Source organism: Lissotriton vulgaris, chromosome 9 (assembly GCF_964263255.1).
Source record: "Lissotriton vulgaris chromosome 9, aLisVul1.2, whole genome shotgun sequence".
NCBI lineage: Eukaryota > Metazoa > Chordata > Amphibia > Caudata > Salamandridae > Lissotriton > Lissotriton vulgaris.
The window spans coordinates 193,525,813-193,543,792 of record NC_141697.1 but is presented as its reverse complement, the minus strand read 5'-3'; the positions used below and the strand labels follow the sequence as shown (position 1 = coordinate 193,543,792).

Genomic DNA, 17,980 nt, shown 5'->3' with positions numbered 1-17,980 from the left:
GAGCGCGGTAATCTTCATTCCTCTCCAGCCCCTTTACGCATCTCCCAATATATGCCGTCTGTTTCTCCTTTTTTCACGGTTCTGCTTCCTTCCTGTCTACACACTGCTCCCTCTCTTTTACACATTTCACACTGTTCTGCTGTCCCGACTTTGCTCCTGTTTTTGCATTCCTTTCTATGCTTTTGCACATCTCTAAAGAGCTGGTCCTCTGTCTGTCCACCCTCCTTTTCCCATTTTTTCCACTTTGTTGAACATCTCCCACTATCCTTTTCCTCGGTCTTGCACACTGATTTGGACCACAGTGAAAGCACACAGTGAAACAAAACGCACAGGCACACAAGTACACAAAAACAAACACACAATCAGGCAAACACACAGACACATTGGCCCACACACAAAGAGCACACAACTACACAAACACACAACGACCCCCACAAATTCAAAACATAAATAGAACTGTCTTCATATCTACCCTGGAAAACATCCTCTAAAAGCTAACCCTGCATATGATGTGTTTAACGAGCGGGGCACACAAACACACAGCATTCCCACACAACATGCAGCATACACATTGGGTGCGCTTGGACAACCATATATAAAATGGTCATGCACGCCGACTGTACAGCGCTTAGACTCGGAAAGCAGACTTACATAAAAACAAGATCTTTTTATTTTAACGCGCACACACAACTTGCGTCCACAAACGGATATGCAGGTCCCCTGTGCTGTGTTAGCACAGTGATTTGGACCAATGGAGTCCATAGTACCCACAAAGAAGTCACTGTAGCCCACATTTGATTATAGTGCACATTGAATGATAACTTTATGTAAAAATAATGAGCACATCCTTCTACATACAATTTTCTGAACTGGAAGCCTCTGCCTTAGACTGGAATATCGGGGCTGAAGGCTATACTTGTTTTTCCTATGCATTTAGCCCATAGCTGCCTTTCCTACATTTCTTCTTTTTCTCAAGGGCTAAGGATACCGTTCCCTCCCAAAATGAAGTCGGTAATACTCAGAGCTTTACATACTTACAACAGCTCGGCTTCATTCCTGGTTAAACCGGATCTGTTTCCACGTGACTGGGGCCAGAGAACACTTATTGTAATGATATGATGATATGATAAAAAGAATTTATATAGCGCTCGTACACCAATGGTTTCTTGGCTCTGGGGTAAGGAGGCATGGCAGAGGGGAGGGGATGCAAGTTATTGGTCATAGGCCTGGGAAAACAGCCAGGTTTTAAGAGATTTCCTAAACATGGAGTAGGACTCCATTTGACGTAACGACGGGGGTAGGGAATTCCAAAGCTGGGGGGCAATAGACGCAAATCTCAATCCCCTGAATTTCTTGCACTTAAAGGCAAGAGGAGTCAACAGATTAGCGTTAGCAGAACGGAGGCTACAACGAGGAATGTAACGCTGAATTCTGTCTGCGATAAAGATTGGTCCATGAAAGGAAAGAGCTCTGTGGGTTAAGCAGCCGATCTTGAAGAGGCCACGGGGAGCCAATGGAGGCCCCTGAGGAGAGGTTTAACTCGGTGTGATTTGGGTAGGCCATGAACCAGTCGGGCTGCCTGATTTTGGACCAACTGAAGCCTCTGTATCTGGTAAGCCGGAATCCCGGCGTACAGGGAGTTGGAATAGTCAATTTGTGACATTACCAAGGCCAATATGACCTGAACCAGGGCTTCACGGGAGAGAAATTTACTGATCTTTAGAATCCTGCGCAAATGAAAGAAGCAGGAGACCACGGAGTTAACTTGGGTCTTAAGGGTAAGGTCGCTGCTAATGAAAACTCCGAGGCTTTTGACTGCTCCGGCAGGAATTGGTGGAAGACTAAGGGAGGATGGCCAGAAGTTAGGATTCCAGGGATTGGATGCAGGCCTGGTAAGAACTAGCTCAGTCTTGTCTGGGTTTAATTTGAGTTGATTTGTGTTCATCCATGATTGAATGAAAGCCAGAGTAGACTAAAAAGATTGGATTACAGGGGGAGAGGTATTGATGGTCAAAATAAGCTGGATGTCATCAGCATAGTTGAAGGTAGCTACATCCCTCTTCCGCAGGTCAGATATTAATGGACGTATGTAAAGATTGAACAAAAGCGGAGAGAGGGAGGAGCCCTGGGGAACCCCGCAGGTAAGTTCTTTCCTTTTGGATGTAAAGTCGGAGAGGCGAACAGCTTGGTGACGGTTACAAAGAAAGGAAGAAATCCATTTGAGGGGGGATACCCTGAATGCCGGCGCTTTCGACACGTTCGACCAAAAGTACGTGGTCGACAGTGTCGAAAGCAGCCGACAGATCCAGGAGGACAAGAGCCTGCGAGATGTTATGGTCCGTGCCTAGTCTCAGCTCGTCGTGGACGGCTAGTAGGATCGATTCTGGTGAGTGCTCAGATCTAAAACCTGCCTGGTGGGGGGTCCAGGTAGTGTGAGTTTTCCACAAAGGTGCTGAGGCAGTTTGTAACATAGGCCTCCAGGATTTTTGCCAGAAACGGAAGGAGCGAATTGGGACGAAAATTACTGGGCAAGGAAGGGTCTGCTCCTGGTTTCTTGAAAATGGGTCGTACTTCTGCCATCTTAAAAGCAGTTGGGAACAATGCCTGATGACAGAGAGTTATTAAGAAGAGCCAATGGGATTTCAGGGAACTGATGAAAGATTTCATGAGCAATGTGAGGAGGGCAGCTCTCAGTAGGGGAACCAGAGCGAACTTTATTGAGGAAGGAGAAAAAAAATATCTTGTGTGATGGGGGGGAATACATCAAATGAGGATGGGTTATGAAATATCTCAGCAGGTGGGTTCGCTAGTGAATCCAGAAAGATCTTCAAGCTGCAAAACTACACCGACAGGTAAGAAACTATTCGTTTTGCAGCGTGAATCTTTCTGGATTCACTATGCTGTGCATAGATTTTGTAGCGGTTTTTGTTACTTTTGTGGCGGCTGGGTGGAAGAGGAGCGTTGGTTGTTGAAAATATGTTGAAGCACCTTTTGTCCTACTTGTGCTTCCTTGTTAATTCGAACATCCACGCAATAGTGCTTAGTGAATGTGTGCACTGAAGCCCATGTTGCCGCCAGGCATATGTCCTGAATTGGTGTGTTGGCCAGAAAGGCAATTGTTGCTCCTTTCTTCCTGGTTGAGTGGGCCTGTGCCCCTCCTGTTAGCTCCTGGCCCGCTTGCTTGTGGCAGGATTGTATAGTCTGTGCGATCCATCGAGCTATGGTGTTTTTTGTCACTGGTTTACCCATGTAACTGTTTGCGAAGGATACGAAGAACTGTTTTGTCTTCCTGTGTCCTTTCGTCCTTTCAATGTAGTGCATCACTGCCCTTCTTGCGTCTAGAGTGTGGCGTGCTCTCTCAGCGCTTGTAGTGGGGTTTTGGAAGAAGCTAGGGATCTGAATACTTTGATTCATGTGGAACCTTGACACCACCTTCGGCATGAAGTGCGGGTCCGTTCTCATTACGACCCTGTCACTGTATATCTGAATGTAGGGTTCCTGTAGTGTTAGAGCCTGCAGTTCGCTCACCCTCCGTAGCGATGTGATTGCTACCAGAAAGGCAGTTTTCATAGTCAGCATTTGCAGTGATGCTTTGTGGATAGGTTCGAAAGGTGCTTTCATGAGCTCTGTTAGTACTACATTCAGGTTCCAAGCCGGTGGTGGCATTCTTTTTGGTGGCGCTATTCTTTTCGCCCCTTCCAAGAATCTTTTCACAACCTGAGATGTGAAAAAGCTTCTCCCTGTTTCTCCTCTTGTGTATGCCACAATCGCTGCCAGGTGTACCCTTAGCGAGGATGAGCTTAGTTTAGCCTTTATTAGGTGCGTGAGGTACCTTAGCACCGTAGATTCCCTTGTCAGTTTTCTGTGTAGTTTTTTCTTGCGACACCACTGGGTGAATCTTTTCCATTTTGCCCCATAGCATTTGCGTGTGCTGGGCCTTCTTGCCTCTCGCAGCACTCTCAGGGTGCTCTCTGGTAGTTTTAGATGTGCGAACTCTAAGTCCTCAGGAGCCAGGCTGAGAGGTTGAGGCTCTCCGGCTCTGGGTGTAGAACTTCTCCGTTTTCCATAGAGAGTAGGTTTCTTCTTTTTGAGAACTTGTGGGGGGGTCCCTGCGCCATCTCCATTATCTGAGAGTACCAGGTCTGCCTGGCCCATTGTGGTGCCACCAGGATCAGCGTCATGTTGCTTGTCATGCATTTGTTCAGAACCCTGGGGATCAGTGGTATCGGGGGAAAAGCGTAGGCAAATGTCTTTGACCAGCTTATCCATAGGGCATTCCCCTGTGACAGTGCTTCTGGTTGCCTGGATGCAAAGTATTGGCATTTTGCATTCCGGCGTGTTGTAAATAGGTCTATTGTCGGAGTGCCCCACTTCCTGAATAGTTTCTCTGTCTCCTGTATATGGAGTTCCCACTCGTGGGATGCTGAAGTCTGCCTGCTGAGCCAATCCGCTTCTACATTGTCCTTCCCTGGCAGGTGTATGGCTAGCAGGTCTATTTTGAGTGGTATTGCCCATCTCCAGATTTCCTGTGCCAAGCTTGACAGGGGGAATGATTGAGTTCCCCCTTGTTTGTTTATGTAAAACATTGTTGTGGTGTTGTCTGTTTGTATCAGCACCTTCTGTCTGTACAGGTGTTTCTGGAAGGCCTTGAGTGCCAGCAACACTGTTTTCAGTTCCAGGTAATTGATGTCTGACCGCATCTGAAGGGGTCCACAGGCCCCTCACTCTGAGCTTGTTCATGTGTGCGCCCCACCCCTTCTGGGATGAGTCTGTGGTAATGGTCACAATTGGGTCCAGTGGTGTTTGAGGTTTCCCTACTGTTATCCTTTCCTTGGTCCACCACCTTATTTCTTCCTGCACCCTGTGCGTTACACCCACTAGATCCTCCTAACTTCCTGTAGTTTGTGACCATTGCTGTTGTAGCCACTCTTGGAGCGGTCTCATCTGTAGGCGTACATTGGGGACCAAGTGTATGCACGACGCCATCATCCCCAAGATATTGCTCACTGTCCTCACTGTCAGAGTTCGCCCCTTCTGGTAGTGACGTTTCTCCCTCAGTAGGAGTGTTCTCTTTTCGCTGGGTGACACCCTGCATTGGACGGTGTCGATTTGAGCACCCAAGAAGATCTTCACCTGCTCTGGTTCCATTGAGCATTTTTCCCAGTGTATGGAGAAACACAGGCCTGTTAGCGTTCTCGTGACTTGCTGTGAGTGATCTTTGCATGTCCTGTACGAGCTTGCCTTTACGAGCCAGTCGTCTAGGTAGGGGTACACGTATATCCCCTCCCTTCGCAGATGCGCGGCCACTGCCGCGGAGGCATTTGGTGAACACCCTTGGTGCGGATTTTAGACTGAAGGCCAGGGTTGTGAACTGGTAGTGATCGTTGTTCACTGTGAACCTTAGCATGTGCTTGTGCTGCCTCTTCATGGGGATGTGCAGGTACGCCTCCTCGAGGTCTATGGTGGACAAGAAGTCCCCGGCCTTTATCTGTGGGATGACTTCTTGCAGGGACGTCATCTTGAATTTTTGTGTCTTTACATATTTGTTTAGGAACCGTAAGTCCAGGATGGGCCTTAGGCTTTCGTCCACTTTCGGTACCAGGAAGTAGTTTGAGTACACTCCTCTGTTCCGTTCTTTGAATGGGACTGTTTCGATGACCTCTTTGAGGAGTAGTTCTTGGGCTTCCTTCTGGAGCAATCGCAGCTCTGTTCCAGAGTGCTCTCTTCTCTTTGGCTTTCTGTTTGGTGGATTCTTTAGCAGCTCTATGCAGTATCTGAACTGCATGATGTCCAGTATCCACTTGTCTATGGTGATTTTTCTCCACTCCTGGAGAACAAATCTTAGCCTGCCTCCTACTGGAGTTATATGATCTTTTGTGTCCTGTCTGTGTATCCCCCTCCTCTTTGTTCTTCCGTGCTCTCCCCCCGGATGGTTCGGGTGGGTGAGCACCTTTTCTCGTGAGCAGTCACTTAGAGGGGGGTTGATCACCGCCTCTTTTTCTTTGTCCTCGTCCGTTTGCTCTTGATCGAAAGGACTGGCCCCTGTTCTGGTAGTTCCAGTTTTGCCTCTGCTGGCCCTGGTGACCTTGGTTGTCACTCTGTTGTCCCTGGTGGAACGCCTGGGGTGATTCTCCTCGCTGGTTTCCACCTCTGCCGTTTGGCCTCCGCGTAGGAGTGCCCCTTCTCATCCCCCTGAATTGCAGGGCCTCCATAGACCTTGCTGTCTCGTTGTCCTTCTTCAGTTGTGTGAGCTTCTCATCAACTGGGGCTCCGAACAGTGTTTCACCATTGAAGGGTGTGTTCAGGATGTTGTTCTGCACCTCAGCCTTGAAACCTGAGATCCTGAGCCAGGCTTGCCTTCTCTCTGTGATGCTTATAGCCATCAATCTGCTGGATGTTTCAGCCCCATCCAAGGCTGTCTTCAGGCACGAGTTTGCAATGCTTTTCCCCTCTTCCACAAGGTGTGATGCCCTCTCACGGTATTGTTCCGGGAGGTGCTTGAGCAATTGCACCATCTCATCCCAATGTTGGTATTGATGTCTGTTTAGGAGGGCGTTTGAGTTCGCCATCCGCCAGTGCGTTGCGGCGTTCCTCTCTATTTTCCTCCCAGTTAGGTCCATCCTCCTGCTTTCCTTGTCAGGTGGAGGCCCAGATGTTGTTGGGACGTTGGCCCTTCTTTTGGCCGTCGCAGTGATAATAGAATCTGCTGTGACGGACCCCTTGATATAAGCCGGGTCCTGTGAGGAGAATTTGCATTTCTTTTCCGTCCTCGACGTTACTGATCTGCATGTAGCCGGGTCCCTGAAGGCTTCCTTCCCCTGGTCTGTGATACTTTTCAGCATGGGAAGGAATTGGCTTCTTGTCTGTGTGGGGAGCAATGTTTCTAGCAGGAAATCTGCTTTTGGCTTTTCCTCCTCTAGCTTAACCCCATAAGCTGCTGCTGCCTTCTTGACGACCTCGTTGTATGCTCCGATGTCATCCGGTGGCGAAGGCCTCGACGGATATGTCTCCACCGCCTCCTCCGGGTTTTCGGCCTCGATGTCCTGCCACTCCTGGTCTTGGGCCGTTGAAGAACCCGAGCCGTAGCTTGATTGCTGGTCCCCGTAATCACCTTCATTATAATAGAGGTCCTCTTCCTCTTCGTGCTCCGGAGTTTTCGGCGGCTCTTCGACGTCGAACTCCTCCTGTTCTGTCACCTCAGCGACGGACGTTGCCGGCCTCGAGGGAATCTTGTAACTTCTCATTCTTTCGTCGAAGTCTTTCTTTCTCTGGAGGATGTTCTCCATTTCGGCCGCGAGCCTTCTTTTCTTTCTCAGCATCTCTGCGGCCTGGTCGTCGTCGAGCATTTCGGCCGCTCTCTTCGGCGGCGGCGGCGAAGCTTTCTTCAGCTCCTTTTCCTTCGAAGTCAAAGACCCTTTTTCGGGGGCTTGCTTGGACGACCTTTGCTTTTCGCCGGTCTTCTGCCTCCGGGAGTCCTTGTCGAAGGATCCGCTGGGCTCTTTTTAGGAGGATGCAGCTTCGGCCGCCGAACTTTTCGGCGTCGGTGCTCCTTTCGAGGCTTTGGACTCTGCCTTTCGAGGGTCCGCCTCTGGCTTTCGAGGCCCCGAGTGAGTTTTCGGGGTCGTAGACTCTCCTACCTTGTCAGGCGTTTTCTTATCGGTCTCTGCGACGTGAAGTCATCTGGACCTTCGGCGAGGTTGTCCTCGTCGTCGGTGGAGAGGCCCAGTTCGTAAAGCGTCGGGGCCTGGCCCTTGCCCTGCATCGTGTGATGAGCTGTCCTCTGCTTCTCTCGAACTCGGAGTGTCTTCGGCTTGAAGACGGAGCAGGCGTTGCAGTCTCTGCTCTCGTGGTCGATAGGCAGGCAGAGGTTGCAGACCGGGTGTTGGTCCTTCTGCGCGAACTTGTGGTGGCAGTTTTTGCAGAATTTAAATGGAGTCTTGTACATCCCTGCGCTCAGGGGGCCCCCTGTATGCGCATTCCTCCAAGGACGTCGAAGATCTCGATGTTCTTCTCTTTCTTCCTCGTCTCCTCTCTGATGGTCTTCTTCTCCCAATCTTTTCCGGTCTTTACCGTCGAATAGTAGTTGTATTTTCTCCTTTTTTCCTCCAAAACTTCTGGAGCTTCACGTGACGATCCAGACCCAACGGCGGAAAAAAGAATCTGAAGATGGCGCCGAAGGGTGGTAGCTTCCGCCGGAAGCATGCCGACGTCACCGAAGGTACACCAGAAGGTGGGACTTCGACGCCCACCTGGGCTACAAAAAAAAAAAAAAAAGAGAAAAAAAAGACTTCGATTCCAGACCCAATCACCAGATTGCGGAATATGCACAGCATAGTGAATCCAGAAAGATTCACGCTGCAAAAATAGGTGTTAAGGGAGTCGCAGAGCTGCTGGGATGAGGGTAGTTTGGGGACGATCCTATCAGATTTGACCAGCTCATCCACAATAGAGAATATTTCTTTGGCTTTGTTATCAGAGCTGAGAACTTTTTGTGAAAAATATTCAGATTTTGCTTTCAGGATGGCGGTCTTGTATTGATGTAAAACAGTTACGAATGAAGATTTCAATATAGAACAGTAGTTCAGTCTCCACTTTCGCTCTGCTTGACGCAAAGACAGTTTCTTTTTTTTCAGGTTGGGAGTGAACCAGCGTTGTGCGTCATGGGGTCTTTTCTGATTCACATTTCTGAGTGGGGCAAAGTTGTCTCTGCCTGTGGCCAGCCAGGCATTGAGATTCTCAGCCTGAGCGTGAGGAGATAGATGGGAATCAGAAAAGGGGGGACTTGGAGGTTTAGAAGTGGCCAGGAAGGAGCAGAGTTCAGCAATGTCGACCCGGCTCCAATTTCTAGCTTTACTAGGCCCTGGGTGAGGAGATTTGAGCTGAGGGGGAACGGGGAGGGAAAAGGAAATAAAGTAATGATCTGACCAGGTACATGGGCTAATCAGTAAATCTGAGATCTCTACATTGGAAGACCAGACCTGGTCGAGAGTGTGGCCTTTTATGTGAGTGGGTAGCTTCATATGTTGTGTGAGATTCATCCCACTAAGTAGCTCTGTAAGAGCTGCCGATGTTGGACACGCACGCGGGTCACCAGGCCAAAAATTAAAATCGCCAATAACGAGAAGTCTGGCGTGGTTAATGGCAAATTCAGCTATAATGTTTCCTAAAGCTTGAGGAAAAAGTGGGCATGTAGCTGGGAGGTCTATAAATTACCACACAAACAATTGGAGAGGTTAGAGAATGGAGTTTGAACACAAGGGAGTCCACCAAAGGAAGAGGGAACTAAATTTATGGTTTTTCCGAATTATGGCTGCCACTCCACCCCCAGTTTTTGCCTCTACTCTGTTGGCGTGGAGCGCATAGTAATCATTGGGCATGCCCGCCAACATATCTGGGGAGGATTCGTCGTGTAGCCATGTTTCGGTGAGAAATAATATGTCTGGTTTATGGGAGTCTAATAAGAAGAATATTTCAAGTTGATGTTTGACCATAGATCGGGTGTTTAGATACCAGATATCCAGTTTGTTCTGTGGCTGACTTGTCCGGGAAAGGGAAGATGTTGGGGGAGGATCAATGTGGAGATTAGTTTGTGGGGGGTAATCAAGTAAGGGGGTTGGGGCTTGTATGGTCGTGACTTTAGGGGCTAATAGTCCATTTTCCCTAAGGATGTTGCAGGTGTGAGGAGAAATGGCGTGATGTGTCTGAAAGGTTAGCAGAGTGGATCGGGAATAACGCCGAGGGAATTGGGCAGAGTGCATGGCCCCTGGCCCCGGTCGGGGGCAGACGGGTTTGCCTTAGGCGGGCCTTCGGCGCGCCAGCGGCGCGCCCACTGCACGACGGGTAGCACATAGCGAGTTATAGGCCCGACCTAGTCACGGGACTCCGCCCCCAATCGCGACGGAAGAGCTACTGCTGCCTGTGTGAGCCTGCACCCTCCACAGCAATCGGGTAAACCCGTGGTGGAGCGAGGTGCAGGCGGCAAGACACGGCAGGAAGCTTTGAGGTAGAGTAAGTTTTAAGGTGTGCAAAATTAGCAGTCAATTTTACAACCCGAAAATGTAAAAAAGTTGAAAGCAAGTAGAGCGTTTAAAAATAATGTGGCTGGCGGGGATTAGAGCCATAACTCACAGCCGCTCCGATCTGGTTTTATGCGTCCTAGTACGAGGAGAATGATTCTGCAATATACTATAGACCCCGGGTAACAAGTCATTGGCACTAGAGATTTTAAATTTGGGGTTGTGCTTCAGTTTGAGGTTAGTACAGCGAGTCTGGGGAACTGGACCTTCTTTCTAAAGGCAGGACAGCCCACTGCATGTATAATAAAGTTTGTTTTCTTTTCAGTTTTCTATAGCGCGTGCTCGACCGAAGGTATTGGAGCGCTTTACGTTTACCCGTTTCGTTACAGAAGGACGCATTCATTTTTGTTAGGCACGAGTAGATTAATTGACCAGAATCACAGCATGTTAAGCGTCCCTGCCGAGACTCAAGCCTTGTTCCACAGCTCCAAACTCGGCAGCTCTGGCCTAACAAACCTTTTCCAGGTGCGCGGCTACGGTGTCTAGCAAGACACAAGGCTACCATATTTCTTATTAAAGGATATTGTGAAACTGCCAACCAGATTGTAAAGCCTCACATTGGTTTAATCCACATAAAACATGAGCACAACGTGTCTGAGGGGTTAATGTTTCAAGTGCAGCGAATGGTGGGCCACCGGCCTAGATGTATTCCAGATTTCCAGGAGCAAGTCACCAGTACGCTGTAAACACAACGGGTCATTATCTGTGCAGCGATCACCTTCGTGCACAACCACATTTTGTGGAAACACTAACCTGGTGTGTCAGAATATTCACTACTAAAATATCAGTCCCTGCCGAACCTCTGAAAGCTATTCTTGGCTCCAAACCAATGGACCTCAAAGATAGGATATAATCTAGTTATATTTTCGTAGAACATATTTGGGAGTCCACCATACAAAGTTAGGCATTAAAACCAAATTCCCATCAGCTTGCTACCCTAGCACTGCATACCACACTTCATTCTTTTCTAAGCACTATAATTTAAATGACAAACATTAGCCATTTGATGGTGGTTCCTACCACAGAAGGGTGGAAGGCTTGGGATGAGATCAAGAACCTAAAATTTGGCGGCCGCGTTTGTACAGGTTGTGGGAGTGGTGCTATGTGTCTCTGAGTGGGTGTATGAGTGGCTGTGTGGGTCTGTGAGTAGGTGTGCGAGTGCCTGCGTGGGTCTGTGGCTGGGTTTGGAAGTGGGGCTATGGGTCTGTGAATGGGTGTGTGGGTCTGTGAGTGGGTATGTGGATCTGTCAGTGGGTGAGTAAGTGGCGCTATGGATTTTGGGCATTTTCATACTTGGGGCATTTAAAAGGGTGAATTATGGACTCTGCTCTCACCAGGAGACAACAAGAATTGAACAACGTGTCACAGTCACTACAGATCATATTGCGCTCCATTAGTTCAACGATGAATTCATCTCCATTAAGAATGTCAGATTGCCTTCGCCAAGCCCAAGAAGTTATGAGCATTTGGCATTGCTGATATGGAACTTCAACTGGGGCACCTGCCATACTTGTATTTGTAAGTGCTTCCTGTTGAAGCTTAATTTCTGTGAAATGTGCACCAGGGCTAGACAGAACCTATTTTTTTTATCAGAAGAGTCCCCAGTTTTGCCGAAAGCATTGAACCAACTGGAGTACTTTCATTTGGTTAATTAGTAAGTGCTATCTTGTTGGGTAAATGTCTTGTTCACATTCTGCACTACAGCTGCGTAAAGAAACACGAGTAATGTTTCCAGTGACCTTATGTGAAAGTAACTTCGGCAATGTGATTTTTCTTTGAGCGTCTTCATCCATAAATCTGTGAAAACACAAATCCTCATCAAGAGAAGCCCGACAAGACTACAAAGACGTGAATCTCCAACAAACAGGGGTGCTTCTCCTTAACTAAACGAAGTAAGTGCTTCTTTATTTGGTGGAGATGTCCTTTTATTCCTCTGCATCAAAACGCGCCACCAAAATGGTTTTGAAACGTGCTTGGTTGCCGTTTGTTAAGCTGTTAATCAATGTGGGAAAAGGCGGGAAGACCTTTGCTTACCACCCCCTCCCCTCCCCCACCCGGGCCAATTTCGGCCCAGGAACTCCACCCCGAGGCCCAGGCACCAATGAATAGGGAGGTGGGCTGCGTGGCTCCATCCCCGGGGCCCAGCAACGACTCACTGGGTGCCCAGGAGCCCACCCAGGGAACCCACTGTGCTATGGGACTGCGGGGGTACCTCAAGGCAACCGCGTTCCCAGCCAGCACTGCTCTCGCACACAGGGAGCAGCTGGCAATGCAGCTCCCTGAGTGCAAGAGAAATCCTTTTATCTCTTTCCCTGTCCACAGACAGAAAGAGATGAAAAAACTTCTTTGACAGCACTTTGACAGCTCCAGCTTGCTGGACGCGGAGTTAGTGTTTGCTTGCTTGGCGGGAGTGGTCAGGTCCCATCAAGCAACAGCAAACAGCCATCTAAGGCGGGCACCTCAGGAGATTGCAGGAGGCAGCCCTGGGGTATGGCGGTCCCCAGGGCCATTTATGGCTCCTGAGGTGTGCGACGTAGCCACCCACTCCCCATCTACTTTGTTCAGCATGGACCAGCCCCAGGTAGGTGGCGGTTCCCGGGGTCGTGTATAGCCCGAGAGTTAGGCCGCACGGCCACTCCCAATTTTTCAAGTGATTTCGCCCCAGGAGGTGGTGGTCTCTGGAGGAGTGGGGTTCTGCCCAGCTCCCCTTCTTTTCTAAAAAATAAACCCAGAGGGAGGTGGTGGTCCCCGTGGCTCAAAAAGCCTGGGGTGGGATGGGGCAGTGTAGCCCCATTTTGTTTAAATGCCCCCAGGACCTGGCCCACCTGGGGGCTCTTGTCAAAACGTGCATGGAAGCCCACGCTTGTTTTTTTATTTTACATTTTCATGTTGTGGGTCCATTGAGATTCTTAAAATGAAAAGAAAAATCTATGTTTTTTTGCCTCTGCGGCAAGACCTAGGCTAAGCGGTCAGGCTATTCCTACCCTGCCCCCTTCTCTTGTTTTAAAAATCTTTTTATTGGGACTCGGCTGAAGCAGAGTCCCAAGATAAATGGCAACACTTCCAGGTTGAAGTGTTGGCAGCCAATCAGATTGTAGCACAGTGACTATCAGACTAGATATACAAATTTGGATTTCTTTTAATAACTCAAAAATTACTGAACAGATTTACATCAAATAACAAAAAGCATGATCTGCGAACCAAATGCTACCAGTCTGCCAAATTCGGTGTAATTCCATCAAGCGGTTCAAGCTGCAGAAATTAACATAGGAAACACTTTTGACCCCCCCCTTTTTCTAAGCCCCTGCTACACGGATCACCACGAAACTTTACATGCAGAACAAGAATCACCAGGGCACTAGTTTTGTAAATTAGTGAGGATTTGTCAAACGGTGCCAAACATATGGGCAAGTTAAAAAACACTGTACCTACGGAAACATGGTCCTACCTATAACTAACTACTGGGACATACTCCTGGATGAAGCCAGTTTCCACGTGCTATTAACACATCACAATGCATTGTAAATAAACAAACAGACTTTCTAAACAACACTAGAGATTGAACGGTCTCTAAAATAAAAGGTAATAAAGAAACCTCTCTTGGTTCAGCGTACTCTCACTCTGATGGCATGCAGTCTCAAATGTCACATGTAATGTCAGGGAGAGAATGGGAAACCTCAGGAATTATTTTGCATTACAGAAGCAGGCTTTACAAACTGATTGATGGGCAAAGATACTGTCAAACAAAACGCTGCATTTGAATTTAGCACTATGCCTATGTGGGAACTTTTGGATACTATGTGCTGGACCGGAGGGGCCTGTGAAACATGTCAACAGGTGTTTCTTCATGGATTTGCTGTATCATGCTAACCTCTCTTGTTGACAGGGCTATTGCAAACATTTTTGGCAGCATAAAGAAAGTGACATTTTGCCACTTCCCTCTAAAATGAGCCCATATTTGAAGCTACCGGGGGCAATCAGTCACCCTTATGCCTGTGGCATCTTAGGTAGCTATGTAAAACAGTCTGTTATTGGCAGTTGCATCAGAGGTGAATCAAAGTGTAACTAATTTGGTGAAGACACTGGTTCACGGCGAGATGGCCAGGAGATCAGTTTGTTTGATTAAAAAGCAAGTTCAGGTTTAGCCACTGTAAATGCTCAAGGTGTTAAGCACAAGAGTTAAAGGGAAGCAGTGAGACATTTCACTTTTTACTCACATACTGATCCATTGGAACACAACACACTGACCCAAAAACTAGAGTTATGTGCAACTCAGAAAAAGTGTATCAAGTGTGCATAACCTGCTGCAGATGACCTTCTGATTCAACAAAAAGAAGGTTGTGCACATGGGCTATGCACGGCACCAAGAACTACGTAACACACAATCAATGGTAATGGTAATGTGGAGAAGTGTGGCTCAAGGATTAGAGCGGCAGACCCTGAGGCAGAGGTCTGGCCCGGGACCAGGGTTCAATCCCCATCGCGGCAGGGTCTTGGGCTCCATGTCCTCGGACCCGATAATTCTTGCCTCGTGCCTACTCTAATCATGGGTTCCACTCTGCAACTCTGGGCAATAGCTTGCTTAATCTCCACACCGGCCCCAACAACGCTAGGATGCCTGGCTTCACCGTCGGGGTGCCCAGGAGTGGACACCTCACAGGAACAGGCCAGGAAGGGTTCCACAGCGGTATTCGTACAGCGCTTAGAGACCCCTGGGTGATAGGCGCTATACAAGTGCAAATCACATTTACATACATTTACAATGGTAATGCATTCAATATAGCCTCCTCCTTCATCTACCGAGTCCAAGAAATAAACACTTCAAACATAAAAGCACTACATTTTAAAGAAATAATGCCTCGCCGTACCTTTTCATAGTGATTGGGCCATTCACTACTGTTTATGTTTCGCAAATTTCCTCGTTCTTCAATCTTGTAGTGCCTGATTTTCTGATCTTCGAGCCAGACCAAGAAGTTTCTAAATTCAGTTTCATCTGGTAAATAGAGTGAAGATGTAGAAAATAACTCCACTAGCCAGTCATCCTTAAGACACATTGGTTAATGTTTGAGGGCAAATTAGTACATACACATCAGTGCAGGACAATTGAGAAGCTGAGTATGCGTTAGAGCAGGTGTATCCAACCAGTTGCTCGCAAGCTACCAGTAGGTCGCAGAAACCTGCAGAGTAGCTCCCAGCCTTGAGTTAATTTTTAACTAAGAACAGTAATAAATAAGTGTTGTGTTTTCCTTTTAAACTTAAGGATAGGCAATGTTTATTTTACATGATTATCAGGGTGCAGAATTCAGAGCCTGATAATGAGCAGTGCTCCAATCAGAGGTTCAGAACTGAAGCATTAAGGTATTTAACTCTTAATAAAAGTTGTTCTGAACTCAATATTGGAGCATGATTACAATACGATATTTATGAATGCTTTAAAATGAGAAAAATAAAATGGAGTTAACTTAATCATTAAGTTTACTCTTCCATTTAATTTTCACCCAGTTCAAAGAGTCATTTACACACAACAGGCCTCTTGCTCCCAGTGGCTGGTAGACACACTGCCATAATTATAACTGAAAAATACAGCAATTTTGTTATTAAATGGGAGAAATTTAAAGTTCAGAAAAATGTTCCATCAGGTGCAGACAAATGTTGCCTATTACAACCATTTTCCTGCCCTTCAAATTTTTCCCATTTAAAAAAATTTTGTATGTTTGTGTTTTACATGTAACGGTGCCACATATGATGAAAGGTATGCCCTGTGCCACAAGTAAATACAACACAGGCTCTCAGTCACACATACACATATTCCATTCAGTCACACACATGTTCATACATTCCCACAGCCAATGCACTCACTGACGCACATGCAAGACATATCAAAGTAGCCCCTATTCACAGTATTTTGTACAAACCAAAGTATTGGACTCCATGGACATTAGGTTTAAAGTCAATGAAGCTGAGTGACTGTGTGTCTGACAACAATTCGAGTTACTTCAGTAGAAGACGATTTTCACTGATCAGAAGTAGCTCTCATTACAGAAAGATTGGAGACCCCTGCCTTAGAGTGAGTTAACATATGATAGAAAGACTTTTAAAACTTCATTTAACATACTACTGTAGGAATAGTTATCATTTTTAATAAATAGTTTTATTTCCAATCCTGCATAAGATGACAAATGTAAGCTTATCCTTTAGAAAATTAAAACATTCAGGCTTCCATTTCGAATACTATAGTAATACCCTACAGGTATTTCGGCTCCTGGAGGTACAGATACTTTGTGATTTGGACATTTGTAAAGCAGATTCCTTGTAACGTTTAGCACTCATTATTAAACGACATGGGTATTCCCCAATTAGTCTTTGGTTCCATAGTGTAAACACGTGTAATGTTGTAGTCGTAACCCAGATTTGTATCACTTTATGAAATACACAAGGAAACTGCAGCAACCCATGTGTGTTGGGATTTACTGCGGTACAGGCACTGCTTAGAATATCCTGTAATGAAGCGGGCAAGTAAGGTATTAGAATGGCAGAAATAACAGAACCAGCTGATGGAGATGAAACTCTTTAGGAGAATAGAGGGAGAAATTACTTATTTTATAGAATAAACTATCTTATATCATACATTGTAATGGTCCATGCAAACAGCGAGGGGTTCCATAACCATCTAGAGCTACAAGGCCAAATGCAGACTCCACTTGTAAAGTCAGGTAATTCCCCTGTGACTTGCAATATTCTTTTAATGTATAGCAGAGAGTACTTAATTCATTATAAACACACAATCACACCATTACTCTTCCCAAAAAGGCTTAAATCTGTGGTGTTTTGCTCTTTCCAATTTAAGCAATAGTATGGTTGCAGATATGTAGAATGAATGTGGAGAATATAGAATATTAAAACACCAAAATTTAGTTTAGTAATCTGCAAAAACCTATTATACGCAGGTTAATTTAAAGAACTTTAAAAGAAACTGTCTCTTTACATATTTGCTTACATGTAGAGAGAGGGAGTCCTGTGTAGTCAACTGATGCACAATCTTAACACACTCCTGTGTACATTTTCTGTCAGCAAATACATGTTCAAAAATGAAAAGCTATTCCTCTTTTTCATTGTTCAAGAAGCAGTTCTAATTTTGCTCTTTAACCTGTCTTGTGGTCAGACAGCCAACATTATGACAGCATAACTCAAATGTAACAAGTTATTATAATAGAGTAGCTACTTCATTTTCTTATTAAGGGTGACCAAGTTAGTCACAACAAGAATAAAGAGAACACTGGAGACATGTTTTCATACATATGTTGCAAACTTCAGTACAAAACAAATTAAGAAAAACAGCAGACATTCCTAAAACTGCTTAATAATACAGAGTACGTTTTTAGGTTGAGCCTAGCGCAGCGCCCATGCGCTACAGAGGGCCTCTTTGAATCACTCCAGACTTCCCAGAGACTTCTCTGTGTGGGTCGGACTCCTCCCACACATTCCATTGGCCTTTGCGTGTGGCTTTCAATAATGAAAGCACGCAAATGGCCAAAGACGGGAGCATGTCCTGCCTTTCCTCTAAACGTTCACTCCCATGGCCTTTGGGTCTCTGGAGCGAGCAGCGGGCGCAGGATGGCAGCTGATCATGGATCAGGTTACTATAACATAGCGCGTTAACTTTCACTGCTGTGCTTGTTCCTCTTCGGGATTTACTCCTCCCTGTCATGCCTCTATTCAATAGAAAGTAAATTGCGATCTCTGCAGCGCAGGGGGTGTGGCTTCATGGTTAGGGCGGCTAACCATGACGCTGGGGATCCAGGCTCGAGTCTCGGTGCCTGCTCAACTATTCTGTGATTCTCCCCTTGCCGTAAAATGAATGTGTAACGTAGCATGTTTTTGCAAAGCGCTTTAATACCTTAGAG

The 17,980-nt window shown here is 46.7% G+C and overlaps 1 protein-coding gene across 1 annotated transcript in view; it reads right to left on the bottom strand.

Moving 5' to 3' along the window:
• The window catches only part of RTRAF (RNA transcription, translation and transport factor), a 115,041-nt gene that overhangs the window by 85,833 nt on the left and 11,228 nt on the right, over positions 1-17,980 (bottom strand). The window contains exon 2 of the mRNA XM_086937329.1: positions 14,945-15,069. Within this exon, the coding sequence (XP_086793455.1) occupies positions 14,945-15,069 (125 nt within the window). The remainder of the gene's footprint in view (positions 1-14,944; positions 15,070-17,980) is intronic.